At 31.8% G+C, this 23,162-nt stretch overlaps 1 protein-coding gene across 1 annotated transcript in view; it reads right to left on the minus strand.

The window, feature by feature from the left end:
* The window catches only part of LOC145270218 (uncharacterized), a 115,754-nt gene that overhangs the window by 42,843 nt on the left and 49,749 nt on the right, over positions 1–23,162 (minus strand). Inside the window, exons 3-4 of the mRNA XM_080125850.1 lie at positions 7,166–8,522; positions 1,356–1,471 (exon numbers count right to left, since the gene is read on the minus strand). Coding sequence (XP_079981976.1) covers positions 1,356–1,471; positions 7,166–8,522 — 1,473 coding nt within the window. The remainder of the gene's footprint in view (positions 1–1,355; positions 1,472–7,165; positions 8,523–23,162) is intronic.

Genomic DNA, 23,162 nt, shown 5'->3' on the forward strand with positions numbered 1-23,162 from the left:
ATACAGGTCTTTATATCTCGAAAGCTACTTGCCTCTGCGAAATGTAAACAAGATTTTTTTATTCAACATAGTCGAAAACTTTTAAAAGTCGTCATTTTACGGAAAATTATGGAGCTGGACCTAATTTATGTATTTAGAATATTGTGATAAGTGTTTCAGTGTGAACAGGTATGGTATAATAAATTATGGGGTTTATCTATTTTATTTTTACTTTCATCATATTTTGCTTTGGTTTTGATACCCCCAAATTTGAAGCTATTTCTTTACAACCTATCATACTTTCATAAATCAGAGTCCATTTTCTGTAGGCTGTTTTTGAACCCAGTCAACGATGGGTACTTTTGCTAGTATATATATATATCATCAAAAAATGAGAGTTAGTTTAACAGAAACGTTGTTTTAATTTGAATAAAATAAAATATGTATCAAAGCCAAATACGTAATATTAGGAAAAATAAACAAATATTTTACTTGTTTGAAATTATCACATTACTATTATCATATTTCAGAGGTAACCTCTATCTTCAGTGTGTTGTTGTTCAAACAGTTCAAAATACAGATACAACACGCGGCTCTATAAAAACAGACTTCTTTCTCCAAATTTACATGTCAAGGAAGAAGAAAAAGAAGAAAAAAACAACACACTGAAGATGGAGTATACCTCTGAAATATATTTGTGATAAATTTCAAACAAGTAAAATATTTGTTTATTGTTCCTAATATTACGTTGTGATTTGATGCATATTTTATTTTCAAAAATCCGATGGGAAAGTTTTCAAAACAACTGAAATAATGAAACCTATAAAACAGCAAAAAGGCAAAAAAGAATGACAGATACGGGTTGTTTGGTTAAAGATGAGCGTTCGAAGGAAGCGAAAAATCGTATGATCTGGATGCTGGTTTTCCAGAAGGTCGCACATCCCCAGGGGCTAAGGTCTGGAGGTCTGGAACAGGTACTCTAGACATAACATGGTTTAGAGTTGTTCGCTGGGTCTGGAATGATCGGCTGGATTGTAGACACTGAGAACATTGGACCAGTGTTAAGGAATGGACAGTCGGTAGGAAGCAAGGTGCAAGCGAGGTTACCGGAAAGCTGCAGAAGAAGCTAGAAGGCACCAAGGGCTGGAAGGCTGCAGGAGGGAGCTGGAGGCACTGGAGACTGGGAGTGAAGTTTGCTGCTGGTGGGTCTCAGGAGGCAAGCAGTTGTGAATTGCATTGGTAGAAAACTTATTAGCTCTAAGGACTGGTTGTTTAGTCCCGATAAGGGTTGTTTGAACTGCTGGAGGTGGCTGCCGCTGCTGCTGCTGGGAATCCTTCGGCTGGTGGATTCAGTCAACGTGACTAGTAGTGTCAACCGTTGCTTCAGGAGCTTCCTCCTTCTCCGCAAACGAGGCTGGCACCCAACCAAAACTGGCTGGGTTGGGCCGAAGCTGGCTGTATTCATTTGGCCAGCGTGATGTTAGAGGCATCGCTCCCAATAAGACAACAAACGACTAATTAATTCCAGAACGAAATTTATGCAATCAAAAGTAGCTTGGGAGTTTCTTGATTTAAATTAATTTTGTCTAAAAAGTAAAAAGTCATTTGCCTGAATTATTGGCGTTTTTGTTTGATATATTTGAATTCCGTGTGTAGAGGAGTTGATGATGGAAGGGAAGGGAAGGTGAATGTGTTCACTGAACCCAGATATTGTTTACCCGTTTAACTGACATTAGCCTATCATGTCCTTTGTTTAAGGGAAGGGAAGGTTAAGAGAAACAGCAGGGGGTGAAGAAACAAAGAAAAATGGAGAGAGTGATTTTGAAACCGCAACAATTGAGACACCACTGAAATATGTATGCACATATGTAACCAATAATGTTTTTATAATAAACAAATTATATGCCAGCTCTGTCCTGCATTGAGCACTCTTTAATAATCAGATGAGTTTCATTAGATGTACATCTAGGAAACTAATCGATATAGCCAGTGTATGTGTATATATATATATATATATATATATATATATATATATATATACGTGTGTCAGGTCATGTCCTACGCTACTGGTACCATGTAACCCAATACTACCTGCCTCATGGTCGGTTTACCAACGACTAAACTGGTTCTCCCACCACACTTGTTTAGTGAGGAGGGTGGCTAGTCTTCCTGAAGGATTAAAAACAAGACCTTCCAGAGAGTGAATGAACCCTTTTTTGGAGTCAACCGCCAACAAGCACTGTGGGTGTTTGTGTGTATGTATGTGTGTGTTGGGGTGGGGAGAGTTCTCATAAGCCGTGGTGAAGGCAACCTTTCTAGGAGAAGCAAATCTCTGATGTAAAAAACCAGAAAGCGGGAGATCAGTACCCACATTAAGCTGGTGTGAAGTTTAACTTGTTGCTGGCTATTTTGCTCTTGCTTGTTACTGGATCTCAACATTTTGAACCGAGAGAGAGACTTAGCTTTCGTACAAAGCGAAGACTCTATAACATCATCTATGTATAGATACTCCCTCAGGCATTTGTCTATAAAAATAGTCCTGTGGTGATGGAAAAGTTGTGACGTGTGGAAGCTTAAAATGCTGGAAGTATGTAATAATTGATCTCAATGACCGTCTTCAGTGTCATGCCTGCTTGAACATGTGAATTCACCGGTAGGACTAAAAAAAAAAAAAAAAGTCATTTTTGAGCTCATGGACTTTAAGTGTCTGAGGGAGTGGCATTCATCTGACAAGACGTTGCAATCATCACACACACACATATATATATATATATATATAAGGATCTATTTTATGATTCCAAGTAGATGTGGAGACTATAGTTTTCTGTTTTTAAATTTCTCATCATTTTGTCCAAGCTGAGGATGGAGCGTTATACAGGATCTCAAACATTCAAATTTGTACACGATAAAGAGAATATACCACAAATTGAAACAAAAAAATAAATAACATTACGATCAAAATATTAAAATTAAAATTTATTTTAAAACCAGATATATGAGAAACCAGTAAATTTTAATGGAGAATACATTTTTATCCACTATCTTAGTAGATAACTCAAGAAATGGCATGCCTCAACCTTGTATTATTAAATTTGTTCTGTAGGCATTCAAATTCTTTCCAGTAACGTAAGATGAGGTGACTCTGAGGCATTAAAATAAAATAAAAAAATAAATAAATGTGCAAATAACTCTGTAGCAAATATTTGCTGCTGCGCCACAACGCGTCTGTAAAATTATGAAATTGTATAGGACCTGGAAATTATATTTAAAATTCAGAGATTATATATTACTTACTCATTATTATTTTAATTTATATTTATTTTAAAGGACCAACGTCACCCAGAGTGGCCAGTGTCAATTCTAATTTTTTTTTATTTCTGCTTTCCTGCTTTCTAAGCTGTTTTCCAAAAATTATATGCATTTTTCTCCAATAATATTCATTAACTTAACTTCAATATGCGTATACGTACATATACGCATATTGAAGTTAAGTTTTCTGGCAAATAAGGACTCATATATCCTTCCAGTAGGCATTTAAGTTCTTAAGTAGGCATTCAGTTCCTATCCTTTATGTGTTCGATATATTCAATTCTCTCCTTTTTTTTTCATTTCTTTCTTTTAAGATAATAATTATTCTTGTATGTATTCAAGATTTCTCCATAGCAATACATTTTATTTCTTTTATGCATTCCAGTTCTCTCCAGTAGGCATTCAATTCTTATTTAGTATGAAGATCTAACTTTAATGTGCATGGAAGTTAGGTCTCCTATAAGTATTTAAGGTCTCTCTTGTTTTATTCTTTTTTGATTTCCCTTGTTTTTTATTGATACCAGCCGAAATCTTGAGGTTTTACTGTACGTTAATATCCTGTAGGCATTCAAGTTCTGTCCAATATGCATTCAATTTTCATCCAAAGATAAGAATATGTTGTTGTCATAGCCTTCTAATAAGGTCTCCAGTAGACATTCAGTATGTGCATTAAAGTCATATATATTGCTATTATTAAATGAAAAAAATATTGTTATTATTAAATGAAAAAAAAATATTGCTATTATTAAATGAAAAAAAATATTTCTATTATTAAGTGAAAAACAATATTGCTACTATTAAATGAAAAAAAATTTCTATTATTAAATGAACAAAATTATTGTTATTATTAAATGAACAAAATTATTGCTATTATTAAATGAAAAAAAATATTGCTATTATTAAATGAAAAAAAATATTGCTATTATTAAATGAAAAAAATATTGCTATTATTAAATGAAAAAAAAATTTCTATTATTAAATGAAAAAAAATTGCTATTATTAAATGAACAAAATTATTGCTATTATTAAATGAACAAAATTATTGCTATTATTAAATGAAAAAAAAATATTGCTATTATTGAATGAAAAAATATTGCTTTTATTAAATGAAAAAAAATATTGCTATTATTAAATGAAAAAAAATATTACTATTAAATGAACAAAATTATTGTTATTATTAAATAAAAAAATATTGGTATTATTAAATGAAAAAAAATATTGCTATTATTAAGTGAAAAAAAATATTGCTATTATTAAATATTAAATGAAAAAAAAATATTGCTATTATTAAATGAAAAAAAATATTGCTAATATTAAATGAAAAAAAATATTGCTATAATTAAATGATAAAAAAAAGAAACTAAAGAATCAATGTTTATAAAGATGACACCACGACGCTATAATTTGTCCGTTTTAGTCACGCAAAGTTACAACCTAAACTGTATATTTGTTTATATTGTATACATTTAAGTTCTCTTTTATTTTATTCTCAGAAATTACCTGGGGCTAACACTTCAGCTCTATAGGAGATACATAGATAAATGTTCAATTAAATTTCCTTATCTTTCTTTCTGCAAGTATTTAAGTTCTATTTAGTTTTATTCTTTATCTCTCAAACACTGAGTTAGTAAAGAAATTGAGAACATAATTTTTCTCTCCCAAAAATCTCGAAGTTTTACTGTACGTTAATATCTTGTAGGCATTCAAGTTTTGTCCAATATGCATTCAATTTTCATCCAATATCTATAACATTAAGTAATATTAGTTAGGTCTTTTTTGTTTTATTTTACTTCAGTCGAAGTTCTCGGAAATCAAGGGGCCCACAACCAGGGGCTAACACTTGAACTCTATATGAGATACATAGATATTCGAATGTTCCATTAAAGTTCTTTATCTCTCAAACACTGAATTAGTAAAGAAATTGAGAACATAATTTTCCTCTCCCTAATTACCCATTTTCATATGTTGTAGTATATATTTTATTTTGGTCTCTTGGTCTTACTGGATTCCAGGACAAGAATTTATCTAGTCTGGTGGAGTATCCAGCTTCGTGCTATTACTTGAGGTAATATCACTTGGAGAAGGTGCACCATTCCTAGGAAAAACTCTAGGGTAGCCGTAATGAGTAGATATTATTTGGGTTGTGAATACTATGTAATTTTAAATATTTGGTCAGGGTTTACTTCTATGGAAAAGTATCCTCATGCCAGATTGTTCTGACAAACCCCTTTACAGAGAGACCTTAGACACTCAAGGATAGTGTCTAGTAGGCATTCAAGTTAGGTCGAGTTTGTGCACACATATGTGCATTGAAGTTAGAACATGAATGCCAGAAAACCTAATTTTTGTTCTTTATTTCTACTTTCCAAAAATTATATCCCATATGCATTCAAGTCTCCTCCAATACTATTCATACGTATACGCATATTGAAGTTGTCGCAAATAAGGACTCACATATCCTTCCAGTAGGCATTTAAGTTCTATCTTATTTTATTCTTTTTGATTTTCTTTGCTTTTTATTGATACCAGCCGAAATCTCAAGGTTATATTGCACGTTAATATCCTGTAGGCATTCAATTCTCATCCAATATGTGTACACATATGAGCATTAAAGTTAGGTCAGCTGGCAAATGATTTACCACAGATCTCACAAGAATAAGGTTTCTCTCCAGTATAATATTAAGTAATATTAGTGAGGTCGAGTATGTGCACGCATATGTGCATTGAAGTTAGGTTTTCTGGCATTCAAGTTCTAATTTTTTTTGTTTTGTTGACAAGAACCCAAGTTTGGCCAGCTGGGCAAACTTGGGTTCTTGTACCGGAAAAATATCCAGTAAATAAAACGTTTTATTTCTTGTATGTATTTAAGTTCTCTCCAGTAGGCATTCAATTCTTATTAAGGAATATTAGTGAGGTCGAATACATATTCGACCTCACTAATATGTGGATTGAAGTTAGGTTTTCTGGCATTCAAGTTCTAATTTTTTTTTATATTTCTGCTTTCTGAGCTGCTTTCCAAAAATTATATCCATACGCATTCAAGTCTTCTCCAATACTATTCATACGTATATGCATATTGAGGCAAATAAGGACTCATATATCCTTCCAGTAGGCATTTAAGTTCTCCAGTAGGCATTTAATTCCTATGTGTTCGATATATTCAATTCTTTTTTTTCCATTTTCTTTCTTTTAAAATAATAATGCTGGGTATAGGGCAGCCAAACACACTGCAAACATTCCCCTGCTTTTTACTGAAACCAACCGAGAGCTCTTTTTAGTATCCACATTGTTCCCTTAAGTGTAATTGTCTGGATTTCTTTTTGCACTTGGTTCATCAGGAATATTAGTAGGACTTCAGGTTCTTCTTCATAAGCCCTGTGGCACCTATAATTGGTATGACTGATATCTCCTAAAGATTACAGTTTCTTTTCATGCCATACATGAGACTTTGATATTTGGTCTGTTTCTCCCTTTCAACTCTGTTCAGACCTCCATCATTAGGGGACATTGAAGTTAGGTCTTCTGACAAATGATGTCTCCAGTAGGCATTTAAGTTCTATCTAGTTTTATTCTTTATTTCCCTTGCATTTTTTTTTGGATTCCAGCCGAAATCTTGAGGTTTTACTGTACATTAATATCCTGTAGACATTCAAGTTCTGTCCAATAGGCATTCAATTTTCATCTTTTTTTCATTTTTCTTAAACTTTTTCTTCTAGGGGATGGGACATCCAACCAGATGTCTGACATTTACCCCTATTTTAGTGAGTCCAACCAAGAGATCTTTTCAGGATTCTAGCCGTCCCTTTCAGTGCAATCGTTTGTATTTCACTTGCACTTGGTTCACCGGGTATGCTTGCTTTTCATCCAATATGTGTACGCATATGAGCCTTAAAGTTAGGTCTGCTGGCAAATGATTTACCACAGATTTCACAAGAATAAGGTTTCTCCCCAGTATGTGTTCGTTCATGTATTTTTAATCTTGCTTTTTCCGCGAACGATTTTTCACAAAGTTCACAAGCGTAAGGCTTATTTCCATTGTGCGACACTATGTGTAATTTCAACGCAGTGCTTGTTGTGTAGGCTTTTTTGCACACATCACAAGAATATGGTTTCTCTCCAGTGTGAGTCCGCATGTGAGACTTCAGATGGGATGACTGTGGAAAAGAGTTGCCACAGACTGTGCACGAATATGGTTTCTCTCCAGTGTGTATTCGCCGGTGGAGAATTAAATAAGAAGAGTTTGCAAAAGAGGTGCCACATACTTCACAAGAATATGGTTTTTCACCTGTGTGTATACGCATGTGTATTCTTATTCGAGATTTTTCCGGGAATTTCTTGCCACAAATTTCACATGAAAAAGGCTTTTCCCCACTATGGGTCCGCATATGGACCTTTAAAACATAACCAGCTGCAAAAGAAGAGCCACATATTTCACATGAGTAAGGTTTTATCCCGGTATGAATTGTCTTGTGTATTTTTAAATGAGAATTTCTTCTAAATGTTTTTCCACATACGTCACAGGAATATGGTTTTTCCCCAGTGTGAGTTCGCATATGAATCCTTAGAGTTGTTTTTGTTGAAAACGATAAACTGCAGACGTCACAAGAGAACTGTTTTTCTCCAGTGTGCGTGTTCATATGCAACTTCAAGCTCGAGCGCGCTATAAAAGAATAGCCACATACTTCACAACAATATGGTTTCTCTCCAGTATGTGTTCTCATATGTAATCGTAAGTGAGTATTTTGTGAAAATGCTGAGCCACACACGTTGCATTTATAAGGTTTTTCACCTGAGTGTTTCCGCATATGTATCTTTAACACATTACTTGCCGTGAACGCACAACCACATAATTCACAATGATATGGTTTCTCTCCAGTATGTATTCTCATATGCGCCTTGATTTTAGATGGACATGGAAAAGCGGTTCCACACACAACACAGCAATAAGGTTTCTTTCCTGAATGCTTTTGTATATGCTTGTTCAACGTCGACTTTGTTGCATACGATGAGCCGCAGTATTCGCAGGAAAATCGTTTATCACCAGTGTGGGTTCGTAAATGTACTTTCAAATGACATTTGTTTGTGAACACCGAAGCACACACTTCACACGAATATGGTCCGTCTCCATTGTTTGTGTTTTGCGTATGAGTTTTTAATTGAGATTTCTTCAGAAAGCAAGAACCACAAATTTCACACGAAAAAGAAATCGCTTTCATCTTATGTAAGTAGGTTCTCTAAAAATCTAGGGTTAGGATTAGAATTGATTTCTATATGAGATGGAAAAGTTTGTACTCAGAATTTTGATTGGCCACTAGTTCAAAAGTAGGTAAATATTACCAGTAATTATATATATATTTTTTTCTTGTCTAAAAATTGTATATGTTTACAACGTTGTCTAAAAATTGTATGTTTACAACGTTGTCTAAAAATTGTATATGTTTACAACGTTGTCTAAAAATTGTATGTTTACAACGTTGTCTAAAAATTGTATATGTTTACAACGTTGTCTAAAAATTCTATGTTTACAACGTTGTCTACAAACTATATGTTTACAACGTTGTCTAAAAATTGTATGTTTACAACGTTGTCTAAAAATTGTATGTTTACAACGTTGTTTACGTTTTTAAAACGTTTTTAAAAATTGTATGTTTACAACGTTGTCTAAAAATTGTATATGTATACAACATTGTCTAAAAATTGTATGCTTACAACGTTGTCTAAAAACTGTATATGTTTACAACGTTCTCTACAAACTGTATGTATATGTTGATATCCAGTAGGCATTCAAGTTCTCCTGTATGTGTTCAAGTTTTCTTTGTAGATGTTTCTTTGGTTTGTTTCTCTTTTGTTACCTGCCGATGGAGAAAAAGATTTCATCAAAATACAAATAAAATCCTCATTGCAATTCATAATTACATATTTGAAATATTTTGCATCTCTTCCAATTAAGAACTTAAGGCGAGACAGCCAAGCAAAGAAAAAAAACCCAAAAGACAACCTTGAACAAAATTCATCTCAAAGCAACAAAACTAAAGCTGCCCTGCTAGGATGCTATATATATATATATATATATATATATATGCAAATATAGGAAAATTTGGGCATATTTTATTGTTTGGAAAATATAGGTTCATTTTTGCCAATTGTCATAAAAATGGTAATAAAATTACCAATATTATAATCTTCAAAAAGTCTGCAAATTTATATATAGTTTCGTCCCATAGACCCAATAATATGAGCATTTTAATATTCAATTTGGCTATGAGTATATATATAGGCCACAGAGGAGAAAAAGGAAACAGCAAAACTAAAGCTGGCCTGCTAGGATACTATATATGCAAATCTAGGCAAATCTAGGCATATTTTATTGTTTCAAAAATATAGGGGGTTTTTTTGCCAATTGTCATAAAATTTTAACTATAGAATAGTGTTATTATCTTTAAAAGACTACAAATTTTTATATCGTTTCATCCCATAAACCTAATAATATGAAGATTTTAATATTCAATTTGGCTATATATATATATATATATATATACTTTTTCTGGCGACTTGAATACAACATGGTAGCCTTCAAATCATTACACCATTAACGATTACTACACTACCAAATAATATTAACTCTTATTCTCGAGTGGCCTTCAGACCTTTATACATGAAATTGACATGATAGATTTCATTAAAATACAAAAGAAAATAAATCCTCATTGCAATTCATAATTACATATTTGAAATATTTTGTATCTCTACCAATTTGGAACTTATAAAATTGTCAAAAAACGTGGTATATCTATATTAGTGCCCTGGCAGTAATATAGATATACTAGAGGAGACAACAAAAAAAAATAATCATTAAAACTATTTCCTCTCTGAAAATTTTCAAAACAACAAAAAAAATCATGGTTTACGTTTTACAAAATTCAATTTAACATTATATAATTAATTCTTAATGATGCAATATTTTAAGTTAAAAATGTATTATATTTTTTACTGGAATATCCTGTCTTTTTCTTTTCCAGTTTTAACAAGTAGTCCTTTACTTTTCTAAGTTTAAGCTTAACTATATTACTTTTCATGCTCGCATTTTTTTTAGCGACGGTGAATTATCAGCAACAGTACAGCTGAGTGGCATATCAGGACAGCAGTGAATTATTAGCAACACTTTTTTTATATCTTGTTACGTCATCATGTCTGCCATTCCCAGCCAATTTGAAGTAGTGTAACAGATTTGGTTGCTATGGTAACCAACAGCCAATCAGAAAAAAACGTCGCTACATTCCTTACACATTCTGAGAACTTTTGAACACAATAATTTTATTATAACTTTTGTTTTACTGAACGAAAAGTCAAATTTTTTTCAAAATATACCTGAGAAGGTGACCTATGAACTGTAAAAATTGTTTGAAATTTGGTCACAAATTGAGAGAGCAGTGAAGCTTTGAATCAGTTTTAAATGAGTAAAAACAAACAATATCGTCTTTGAATGATAAATTTAAATAAAAACATTTATCTTTAAAATAAAAATACTTTATTTTTATAACTTTGTAAACATTTTATTTTTTGTGTTTAATATCATAAGCATTGGTATCAATACATAAAAAAATTATCAACTTCTTAAATCAACCAAATAAAAAAATCAAATAAATAAAAAAAAATCAACTTCTTAAATCAATTAAATAAAAAAATTGAATAAATAAAAAAAATCAACTTCTTAAATCAACCAAATAAAAAAATCAAATAAATAAAAAAATCAAATAAATAAAAAAATCAATTAAATAAAAAAATCAAATAAATAAAAAAATCAACTTCTTAAATCAATTTAATAAAAAAATCAAATAAATAAAAAAATCAACTTCTTAAATCAATTAAATAAAAAAATCAATTAAATAAAAAAATCAAATAAATAAAAAAATCAAATAAATAAAAAAATCAAATAAATAAAAAAATCAAATAAATAAAAAAATCAAATAAATAAAAAAAATCAACTTCTTAAATCAATTAAATAAAAAATCAATTAAATAAAAAATCAATTAAATAAAAAAATCAAATAAATAAAAAATCAATTAAATAAAAAAATCAAATAAATAAAAAAATCAAATAAATAAAAAAATCAATTAAATAAAAAAATCAAATAAGACATAATTAAATAAACAGAAAGGGATAAAAAAGAGAGAGACAGAATTAACGGGCAACATTGTAAGTGAAATATTATCAGCCCTAACACAACAAACAGCATCACTTTGTTAACTCTCTCTGTATAACCCAAATAAAATGACATGCGAGCGATATTCCCGCTATGATTTAAGGTGTCGATGATGAAAAAGTTGCTAATCAGAAGAAATAATCTCTCTGATTCCTTAATTATTCTGAATACAATTTTATTTGTTTCAATGAACAAAAATTGAAATTTCTTTCAAAATACGAGAGACATGGAATAAGTAACCCCTGACCCATGTCCGGTTTGAAAGGAAAGCGTTTCCTAGATGATGCAGCCCTCATTTATAAAGTCACGTCATGCTTGGAGGACCAACCTGGGGTGTTCTACAAAAACGGTCCGTCATAAATCCAGTACAAAACAGTGAAACACTACACATGAAACACTACATATGAAACACTACACATGAAACATTACAAAATGCAAGTTTTGCAATAATAGGAGTTATCAGTGCATTCGAATGTTCTTACAAAAGTAGTCAAACCATGCAACTCAAGATCTAGCAGCATATTTTAGATTCCATTATGGTGAATCATTGCACAATATTCCTTGTTAGAACCGTGTTTGAATGATAAGACAAAAATAATAAAGTGTTGAGACAATTAATTGGAATCAGGAATCAAAAATATTAAAGCTTTCTGGGTCATCGGAATCAATATTGAAATCGGGAAAATTTGAGCCGATTTTTCCGATGCCAAAATCGATTCCTTTAATTATCTAGTTTATTTGATTTCGTTTTTATAAAACATCTTCCACTGCTTGTTGTAATAATAAAATAATAAATGTTTATTGATTGTAGTAATAATAAAATAATAAATATTCATTGATTCAAACTTCCAGTAAAACTAAAATCTCTAATCACACTCTCACAAGTGTGTTTTTACGTTTGAGAAAATATATGCATATTTAAGATGTTTTTACAGCAACCGGGACAAACAACTATATAGTAAAATATTTAGAGATTTATAAAGAATCAGAATCAGTAATTGCATCGGAATTGGAAATTTAGTTTGGAATCGGTAATTGTATCGGAATCGGGAAATATATTGGAATCGTTTCATCACTATTAATAATATAGCACCATATAGCACATGAATGTTTAAAAAAATATCTTGAAGTTTAGCTGTGTTGGCTTAAAAAAATCATCTTCACTTGAACTTCTGTATATATAAAAGCGAAAATGTGTGTATGTATGTATGTGTGTTTGTATATCTCGCAAAAACTTTCCACATAGGTCACGGATTTTCGCCAGATCGGTATCATTTTAAACTTCCAACCTTCACCCGACAAATATCGAAAAATTGTCCAAAAACGTTAATTTTTTTCACCTTACAAATCATCACTCTTCCACAGGAGGGGGGGGTCAGCAAAAACTGTCCTCTCATGACGAGTTCGCTTCTACGCATGCGTCATATGACGTCGTAACCTTATTTACTTTAAATATTTGAAAAAGCGACACAATTTCGGCGACGTCGTATTAGCTCAGTTGCTTAGTGTGTGGCCTCATTATCTAAAGGTTTTGTGTTCAAATCGTGGTGTGAGATGTCTTCTTTTTTTCGATTTTTTAAAGCAGGGTTATTTAAGCCATATTTTTTAACGTTTGTTTTTCTGTTTTTTTTTACTTCGCTTATTCTTAGGTTTTCATTAACACACCCACCCCCGACCGACCACACACCCCAAAACACCTGGGCAACGCCGGGTAACCCCCGCTAGTTTATAATAAAAAAAATATTCATTAAACAAAATACACACACATATATATATATATATAAAAGTGAACGTGTCTGTGTGTGTGTTTGTGTGTGTACATTTTCCTACTCAATAACTCAATTTTCAGTCTACAGACTCAAAATTTGATATACAGGGTACTGAGATTTGGGAAAATCTTTGTGATCGGTTTTCAGACAGAAATCTGTCTGTTAAGGGGTCAAAGTTCAACGATTTGACCTTTGAGTACTCTACCAAACTCCTCCGCCAATTTTGAGTCTAAACATTTTAAATTTTAGATGTAGGTTTCTTGGACATGGATTAATAACTTGATTTGAGCCCAAAACAATAAATGTTAAGGGGTCATAATAGGGGTCAAAGTTTAAAAAAAAATTTTGCTCAAAATACACTTCCATACATCCGGGCAACACAGGGCTGTTCAGCAGACAAGATTGCAGAAAGCATTTGTCAATATGAGTACAGTCAGAAAACAGCAACCTGGAAGGGAATTCCAAAGTCTAGCAGTTCTGGAGAAGAAATTATTAGAGTAGAAGGCTTTCTTGCATCTAGAGATTTCTGTCTAGGGGTGGGATTTTGCTGTGTGTCAAGGGTATTTACATCAAGGGGGCACAAGAGCTTGTAGTTCACAGCACCTACCATTAAAATACTTGTAAAACAGGCAGAGGGATGCAACATTTCGTTGATGGGACAGGGGTTGAAGTTTAGATAACAGTTCAGGACCTATTCAGAGGTTGATAGTGCGGGTCTTTTGGACCTCTTTTTAAGAGGGCGAGACTAGTAGCAGATGCAGCAGCCCAAATGTGGCAACATTACACCATACCTGGTGAATGGTGGCCTTATAAAGGTACAGGATACTCTCAGGCATAAGTAACTTTCTAGAACAGTAGAGATCCCACCTTCTTTGCATCACCCTTGGTAATGCCCACGAATGTATCTGCGATTCATTTTCCTATGAATGTTAAGCAGAAGTGTTGAATAAGCTTAGTCTTCATTTTTTATTCATTTTTATAAGATAACGATTACGATATTATCCCATTGACTACTGTACACTTATTGACCCTTATCCTTGAGTGGCATCCGGGCCTTAATTAGTGGTGACCACTGATGAAGGCCCAGAGGCAACTCAAGGATAAGGGTTAATGAGTGTAACAGATATACAACACCACATAAGGAAGTGGCACGATAAGCTTATCATTTTCATTTTGGTCCTTTTGACGTAAGTTGTTTTTGTTGTTCTTTTATTTAGAAGTTTATTTCAATTTTAAAATTATTTGCGTTAATATTTTTCATTCTAATAAATTCTAAATAAGTTGAGAACATCATTTTCATCTCTCGATTCAACAAGTTTAAAAATGCTCCTAATTTTTATTTCGGTTGAAGTTCTAAAAAAATCTAGCAGGTTTTTATCTAGTTTGTAAATTGTTTATAAAAAATCAGTTGTGTGTGAAAGTTTAACATTTCTTTAACTTTTGGCCCTTTTGACTTAAGTTGTCTTTGTTTTGTTTTTGTTTTTTTAAATTGCCTTACAACTTTATATCATTGTTTTTTGTTACATGTTTTTTTTTTACTTTTATTTACTTTTATTCTGATTACGTTCAGCAACCAACAGTTTTGTTTAACAGGCTTTGACAGCAGTTTACTATGCTTCCTCCTCATGAGGTCAGTGAAACAGGCCTTTATAGTATTTAGCATTTCTTTAACTTTTATTATTTTAGACTAGGTATGTCCTCTATTTTCCTGCTTTCAAACTACAATATTATCTTCAAGTCCAACATAATCAAATTCTTAAGTAATCCAATTTACCAAATTTACACTTCTAACGATTACGAAATTTTCCCATTCACTACTGTACGCTTATTGACCCTAATCCTCAAGTGGCTTCAAGGCCTTGATAAGTAGTAACTCCTTCGCAAAAAAATTTACTCCTCTGCCTAGCTTAATAGGTCTTTGACGATTTTACTTACTTTTAAATGTTTATTCGGTTCGAACAACAAGTAGTGTCGAGCATTACATGAGCACAAAAAAATGTTTTACATTTTTTTGTGCTCGATAATGAGTTACAAATAAAAAAAAACTATATACAAAATACGGTTAGAAAGCCACCCAAAAGCTACTGTGATATTATTTGCTAATCCAAAAATATCTTTTCCATTTGCCGAACGACTGTAGGTTTTTATCATGGGATGTTAGGTGTTTTTTATGGCGCTATTGTCAGCTAAATGATAGGTTAGTCGTCGGGAGAGTGTTGTTGTGATGTGGCCTATGTATGCGTTGTATGGGTTTTTAGAGTGGGTTCGGAGACATTTTTCGAAGGGGCAAATAAATTCATACACTATATTAGTTCAGTTTAATGTGGTGTTAGTATTGTTATAGGTTTTAATTATAAAATTGGAGGTTTTAATTTTAGTATAATATATTATAAGTTTAATCTTTTTGTTCTGGATGGAAAAGATATCCAGAAAAATCGAAAAAAAGAATAACTTTGTCGTGCTCAAATATATATATATATATATATATATATATATATATATATATATGTATATATATATATATACAGGGTGTCCCAAAAGAAGCTGATGGTTAAAAAAAATTTATAACTTTTTTAATTTTTTATATTTTTCTTTTATTTCTTTCAGATCATCTAGATCAGTGGTTCTCAACCTTTCTTTACTCATGGACCTCTTCATAAGTATTGGTCATAACACAATCTTCTATTTTTCACTCATATACATTTTGAGGTTTTAATAATCAAAGAAATATTATATAATTAAGCTTTATTTTTAAATGAAAACTAATTTAATGCAAATAAAGTATTCTACAACAACTATAATAATTATGATAAGGTTTGTTATGTTTTGCCTGTGGACTCCCTGAAATATTCCATGGACCCCTGGGGCCATGTGTGTCCCCGGTTGAGAACCCCTGATCTAGAGTAACCCTTCCAAGGTCATCATGAGTCGTTACACTAGTGAGGAATGGATATTTATCGTAGAGTCGTATTTTCGGTTGAATGAGTCAATATCAGAAGCTCAAACAGAATTTTGACAAAGCTTCAACACAAGAAATTCCCCTATTCCCAATACAATAAAAGCTATGGTGGCTCGATTTCATGAGCAAGGATTTGTATGTTACCTCGCTAAATCTGGTAGATCCTGTACGGCAAGAAGTGATGAGAATCGTTAGCAGAGAGTGTGGCCACTTATGCAGAATATGAACTATGCTGAAATAATAACATTATTTAGAAAGCCACTCTTAACATGGGAGGGGAGGGTGTTTTGTAACTATTCTGTATTTTCACTTTACAATTTAATAAACAAAAGATGGTAAAGAAGGTACCACACTGAAATAACATTATTTAAAAAGCCTCTCAACAGAGAAGTGTTTTGTAACTATTTTGTACTTTCACCTAACACTTTAATAAACAAACAATGGTATTTATGCAGAATACGAACCGGGCTGAAATAATAACATTTAGGAAGGCATTCTTAACATGGGGAGGAGAAGAGTGTTTTGTAACTAATCTGTACTTTCACCTAAAAATTTGAATAACAACAAGAATGCCATAAACTTGAAAATACTATTTTTTTAAAAATAGCACGGTAACTTCTATGCATAAGTACCATAATTTATGTGAATTGTGCATTTTAAAAGTATTCCGTACAAATGTAAAATAAATTTATTTTATTCCGTACAAATGTAAAATAAATGTTTAATGTTTTCGTTTGTTTTATTTTGTTCAAATCTTGTTTAATAATTTTTTGTTTGTTTTATTTTATTTTATTCCGTTCAAAAATCTATAAATATAAAAGCAAAAATGTTTGTATGTGTGTTCGCTTTTTCTGTATGTCTACAAAAGGCTTTTTTCAGAGAAGCGGTCGGTCGGTTCACAACTTCTTAAAACTTTTTATATCACATATAAATCGTAATATCTCAGAGTTAACAACAAAGCTCGCCTGTCTATTTAATTTGCTCAAATTCAGGAAGATAAATATTCAACATTTGTTGCTCGCCGCATGTGGGTTAGCCTTTTTCCTATAACATCTTGGGAAAATAAAAATAAAAAAAGCGTTCCTGCAGTAAATGAAATACTATCCCGCAGTCAAACTTGACCTCATTAAGTCATTAAAACGTGCACCTGCCAAATCCAAGTAATTAAATAAATTCAAACGTGTTTCCGTTAGCATCTTGCGGTGGCCCAATGGCTAAAACCGTCGCACTCTTTTCTTTTCACACTTTAATTTACAACTTTGCTTCAACGGTTCGGGTTTGATCCTCATACTTACCTACTAAAACATTTTTTTAATTTTAACCCCCCCCCCCGGAGTTTTGATTTACCCAAAACCACAAACACCCGGGCAATGCCAGGTACCCCTTGCTAGTGTTAAATAAATTAAAAGAAAGGGACCTCCCCACCTCCAAGAGTAGGTCACTGTCAAAGAAAAAAAATGGACCAATCAGATTAAAGGATCACTTTATGAAGAAGGAGAGGCTGACATTTTTATTTTTCAATTTACATGATGGCGATAAGTTAAACAAAATGACCGGCTTCAATATTTTGTTCTACACTTATAATGGTTAATTTTTTAACAAAAAATACTATTTAGCGAAAAATAATCCGTTTCGCTATAGTGCCCATCTTCAAATAATTCTCTGGAATTTCTAACGCTAAATTGGATTCCACCGATATATCTACGTTGCAACAAGTTGCCTTGTTGCAACGTTACTTACTTCTAAAACCTCATCTTCGGGGGATTTCGCATATTTTTTTGATCATTTTGTTTCAGAAAAATAGAAATATGTGCCCCAACATACCCAACCTCCCCATGTTTAGAGCAGCTTTCGGAATAAACCCTTCCCCAACCTCAAAAGCCGTTCTTAACATAGGGAGGTAGGAGGTGTTTATACTACACAGGGGCACATAGTAGGTATCCCAAACTGGCCTAGTTTTAGTAAATAAAGTAAAATTTCCCTTAACTTCAACTTGCGATATCTCGTTTGTTTTTTGGGTTATTTTGATATGGTTTTGATTTAAATAAAATTTAATCTTTTGTCTTTATAGATATATAATTCTTTTTCTTGTGTCTTTAATAGTTTTTTTTTCAGGATTTTTCAAGTTATGCCTCTAATTTTGGTAAATGTCACTTTATTTTTTACACAAAAAAAATGTTGATGTTTTTCAAATTTGTTGCGCTTCATATTGTGAGTCTCTAGGTATATAAAAATGGTATCATTTTAAAGAAAAAAGGTCACTTAATAACATGGTGAGGTTATTAAAAGGTTATAAGTGGTTTTTCTAAAAAAAAATCCAACTTGAAAACTTCAGTGAAAGAAACATGAAAGAAATTTTATAGTAAGAATTCCGAAAAAGGCATCGTTTTGTAGAGGAATATCTCCTCTTTAATAATCTGTTGGTGTCATGTTTATGGCCCCATAAATCAAGGAGTGCACACTAATAAAAGTTAGGGTACCTACAGAGATTTTCAACTTAATGCCAAAGAGACCAATTATCAACTGTCAGCTAGCCAGTAGCCACACAGCAGCACAACGTACTGACTGACTGAAGGAAAAACATAAACAAACAACTCGTTTCACTATGGACTTATCAAAGTTCTTAGGTGAGTTTGTTTTTTCTTTATTATTTAAAAGTTATAGAAAGATATTTTTTTAATTAATATTTTTAGAACGTCATTAAAAAAAATGAAAATTTACAATTTAAAAAATAATGCCAGTTTATTTTCTATAGCTTTTTTCAAACTTTCATATGTTCTTTCATCGCTTTCTCCTTCGGTTACGGTTGGATAAACTTTAGCATTGTTAAATTATTTTAATTAAATTCCATAAACAAAACGTTCGGCTAGTGACTTATGACGATAAAGTATATGTTTTTGTTATTGTTCAGAAACATAAGTTTTTTTAATTATGAAAAAAAAAAGAGAATTAAAAAAAAATTATTTAAAATAAATTACTTAAAATAAGCATTATTTATTTATTATTTTTTGTTTCTTTGTTTTGGATTCGTAAAACATGTCAACATTTACGCTTTGTAGAAAAAAACTGACTAAATATAAAAACTCAGTTCCAAGGCTATATATTAGCAAATATATTAAATTATTTTGTCCTAAAATTTGAAAATAATTACATAAAAACTTTTTATGTCAGCATTAACAGAAATTGTGACAGAACGCATATTAATTTTTTTTTGTCGTCACCCGTACATACACTCATAAATAATAAAAGTGGTTGCAGGACAGAATGGCTGGCATTCTGCAGCAAAGAAGGGTACCAATCTCAAATCACAAGTTATCGGGCAAATAGGTTTAATTCTCTATTTGAAAATGCCCTGGCAATATATCACCATAAAGAGCATATAAAATTATTTTTATCCGTGTTTGCAACATCTTGCAATATGAAATTACAGAGTGTTTTGGCTGTCATTTCTGATGAGAGACTACATTCCCTACTTGCTGCAGTTGGTTTGCTGAACATTAATTTGACCAAACCTTTCTGGAAACTTGTTAACAGCACTGTTCAGTATGTTGACTTCCATCACTATATCAAGAAAATGGCTCTAAGTTTAGAATGCTGGATCAACAATCCCCAGTTGTTATTAAAATCTGACTGTAAAGGTGTATTTAATGGGGAATTCTTTGAGGAAGGCAATGTGTCTCTCTGTATTAGTCTCACGGCCCCTGAACTTGTTTTAGAATGTTTGCACAAGATACTCAGTTCCTCATTGTCACTAAGCACCAGTTGCATGACTTTTTAGAAGGAGGTGCTTTTGGAAAAGATGTAGATCAGGAGACGAGAGATGCCTTGAAGAGCTGCTCTTTAACAAATCTGTCAGGTGAGCATGCCTTTGGAGATTTAGATTTTAGCATGCAAACAAAACGACATGCATCACTACATAATCGATCATCTTCAAATATGCTTAAGCACAATCGGACAACAGCTTGGTTGGAAGTAATACCATCAACAAAGAGGCAATCCATTCTGAGCATCTCCAGAAAACATGCAAAACATTTGCGACAAAAACATGCACAACAAGAAGCCCTTGTGAAACTTCGTGTCCAAGAAAAAATTGCCCAAAATGAAAGATTAAAGAAGGAAAAAGAACGTCAAGCTGCTGCTGAGAAAGAGAGAATTATTAACTCTGTTATTAAGCATGGTGGTCCAGTGAAGTCTGATAAACAGATAAAAAAAATTTCAGAAAGTGGTTTGGAAGCACTCAAAGACCAATTGAGATACCTTAAGGTTGTTTTGGGTGTCAAAATCAACACCAGTGGAAATAAAGTTCAACTGGAAGCTGCTCTCTCTGACTACTTGAAAAGAAATCCAATTGATTCATCTCCACCTCCACCAAAACAACAAAAAATGTCTTCCCTAAGTGAATCTGCTGAACATTCAGATAACTCCTGCAGTTGTGATGAAGATCCATTTCAGGATATCTTCAGTTATGAACATCAAGGACAATGGGTAGCTGTCTACTATGACACCAACTTTTACATTGGCCAAGTCATTGATATTATATCTGCATCCAGCGCTGTAGTAAAATTTTTAATGCAAACAAAAAGTAGAAAGATTATTTTCGATGGCCTTTATCAGATGACATTGCACAAGTAGAGTCAGCATTTGTCTACAGATGGGATTTTGAGGTAATGCCAGTTTCAAGTGATGGTAGGATTTGGAGGGTTCCTGAGATATCTACGATAGCAGAAGCCTATGAAAGAATTCTGAGAGAAGATCGATAAGAAAGGAATTGTAGTAAGACCTAAAATATCTTTCTTACTTGTTTTTTTAAGTTGAAAGTTTTTCAATGTTTAAAAAAAATGATTTGTGCCTTTTTTTTTGTATAAAAAATTTCTAAATATTGTCGTCGGTGCTTTTTTGGTGAGTTTAAATTTCCCAAACTAAAAGTATTTCTGTGGCAAAAAGTTTTGTTATTAGAAACAAGGCAACCATTTTTTTGAATTCCTCACCCAAAAATTAGTAAAGTTGCAAAGTTCCAAGCTTCTAACTTCAATGGTTACATTTTTACAGCAATTTCAGTAACGTATACTTTTGACTCATTTTTTTTACCTTTTTTGCCCTTTTTACAAAATTGCCTGTTTGACTGCTTTTACATGGTCCACAATTGAGTGGTTTTATCAATTTATAATTAAAATAAAGAATTATCTTGATCTCTAATGTGTTTTGAATCATACTAAGAAGATTCAATACATTAGCTATTAAAATGAAATTGATATGAACAGTTAAAGTTGTATTTCTGTGTCGTATTTTCACTGTTTTCACGTTGATAGAGGGATTTTGCCTAGTGTTTAAGTTGGTTTCATCTAATATTTATTGCCTGAATTTGTATTAATTTTCATCTACTACAAGATGACATTACATTTATAAGGATTTTTCACTTGTTAGTCGCTTACATTTTTAGTTATAGACTATGAAATTTGGCTTCTCGGCCACGATAGCAAATTTCAACTTTCCGACAAACTTTGAATGATCATAACTTGATGGCTAATTGAGCTACCAAAATAAATTTGGTATTTTTGTAAATGGTTTACAAAATTCTACATGCCCACATTACTTTTTTTTAGATATGATAAAAATAAAATTTTGGTTTGGGATACCTACACATAGTAATTAGTTCTTTCCGGAATTAATCATTATTTAGTTTAATTTTTTGTTATTTATTTCATGATCGGTCATAGTTTTAGATACTGATTTCTTCCTCAGGTGCCCGAAAAAAATAATGTCTCCATTTTCGGCGATTAACTGTAGAAGTACCTTTGTTTCATGATAACAAAACAAGTGTTAAAACTAAAGTAATTTTTCTGAATAAAATATTTGGGCACTTCTACACTATCAGAGTAAAATTTTTTAGTCGATAAATAGAGTTTTCAGATTAAAAAAAAACAATGGTTTCTATTGATCTTTTTTTGTCAATTCTAACAAATTACAATGGTAGTTTCCAAATTATGCAGTCGAAATTACCTAAATATCATAGAATTAGTAAAAAAAAAACTTTAATCATGTTAGCAGGTGAAAAATTACAGCCATTTTGTATAAATTATAACAGAAAATTACCTCTGTTTTGAACTCTCCTGTGTTTTACGATCATTTTCATCAAATTCTATATTTTTAATTTTCTACCCTATTGATTTTCGTAATTTTTGGATATAACATCTTAAAAATATAAAGAATATGTACATACTATTGTTTTCATGTGAAATTCAGTTTTATGATTTCCGAAATTTCGTTCTGATAGTTTAGAAGCACCCAATATTTCGTTTTATAATTCAAAGTGTTTTCTTTCTTTTTTGTTTAAAAGTCATTTTGTTGTTGTTGGTTTTTTTTTTGTTTAGTAATAACACAAGAAGTGTTAAAACAAAAGTAAATAAAAAATGGCACCCGAATCTCTGATGAACAAGGTAAGTTTGGGAAAATGAATTAAAAATAAAAAATATACACAAAATACTCTTAGAAACTCGCTCAATATATGTTACCGTGACATAGGCTGACATATATTCGGTGAGCTTTTAACAGTATTTTGTAGCCTATAGCTCTTTATTTTTAACTCATTTACCCAAACTTAACGTGTTCAACAGAGTCAGGCGCAGGCGCCATTAAAAATTTTCCAATACATCAGTAAATACTGTATGTTTTTCGAGCTGAATAAACATTTTACATTAAATAAAAAACACTAAAAAATTATCCAGTTAGGTAGAAAAGTGACTTATCTTGCCTGTGATAACATTTATTTGTTCTATATTTCTTTTTTGACAACTTTTTTGAATACAAACCCACTATTTATCCGAATAATAAACTTATTCGGATAAATAGTGGGTTTGTATTCAAAAAAGTTGTCAAAAACATTAAAAACATTAAAAAATGAAAATATCGAGAAAAAAAACATCCGGTATGGAATGAGATTCTT

Source organism: Euprymna scolopes, chromosome 46, assembly GCF_053919585.1.
Source record: "Euprymna scolopes isolate OS-2025 chromosome 46, ASM5391958v1, whole genome shotgun sequence".
Classification (NCBI taxonomy): domain Eukaryota; kingdom Metazoa; phylum Mollusca; class Cephalopoda; order Sepiida; family Sepiolidae; genus Euprymna; species Euprymna scolopes.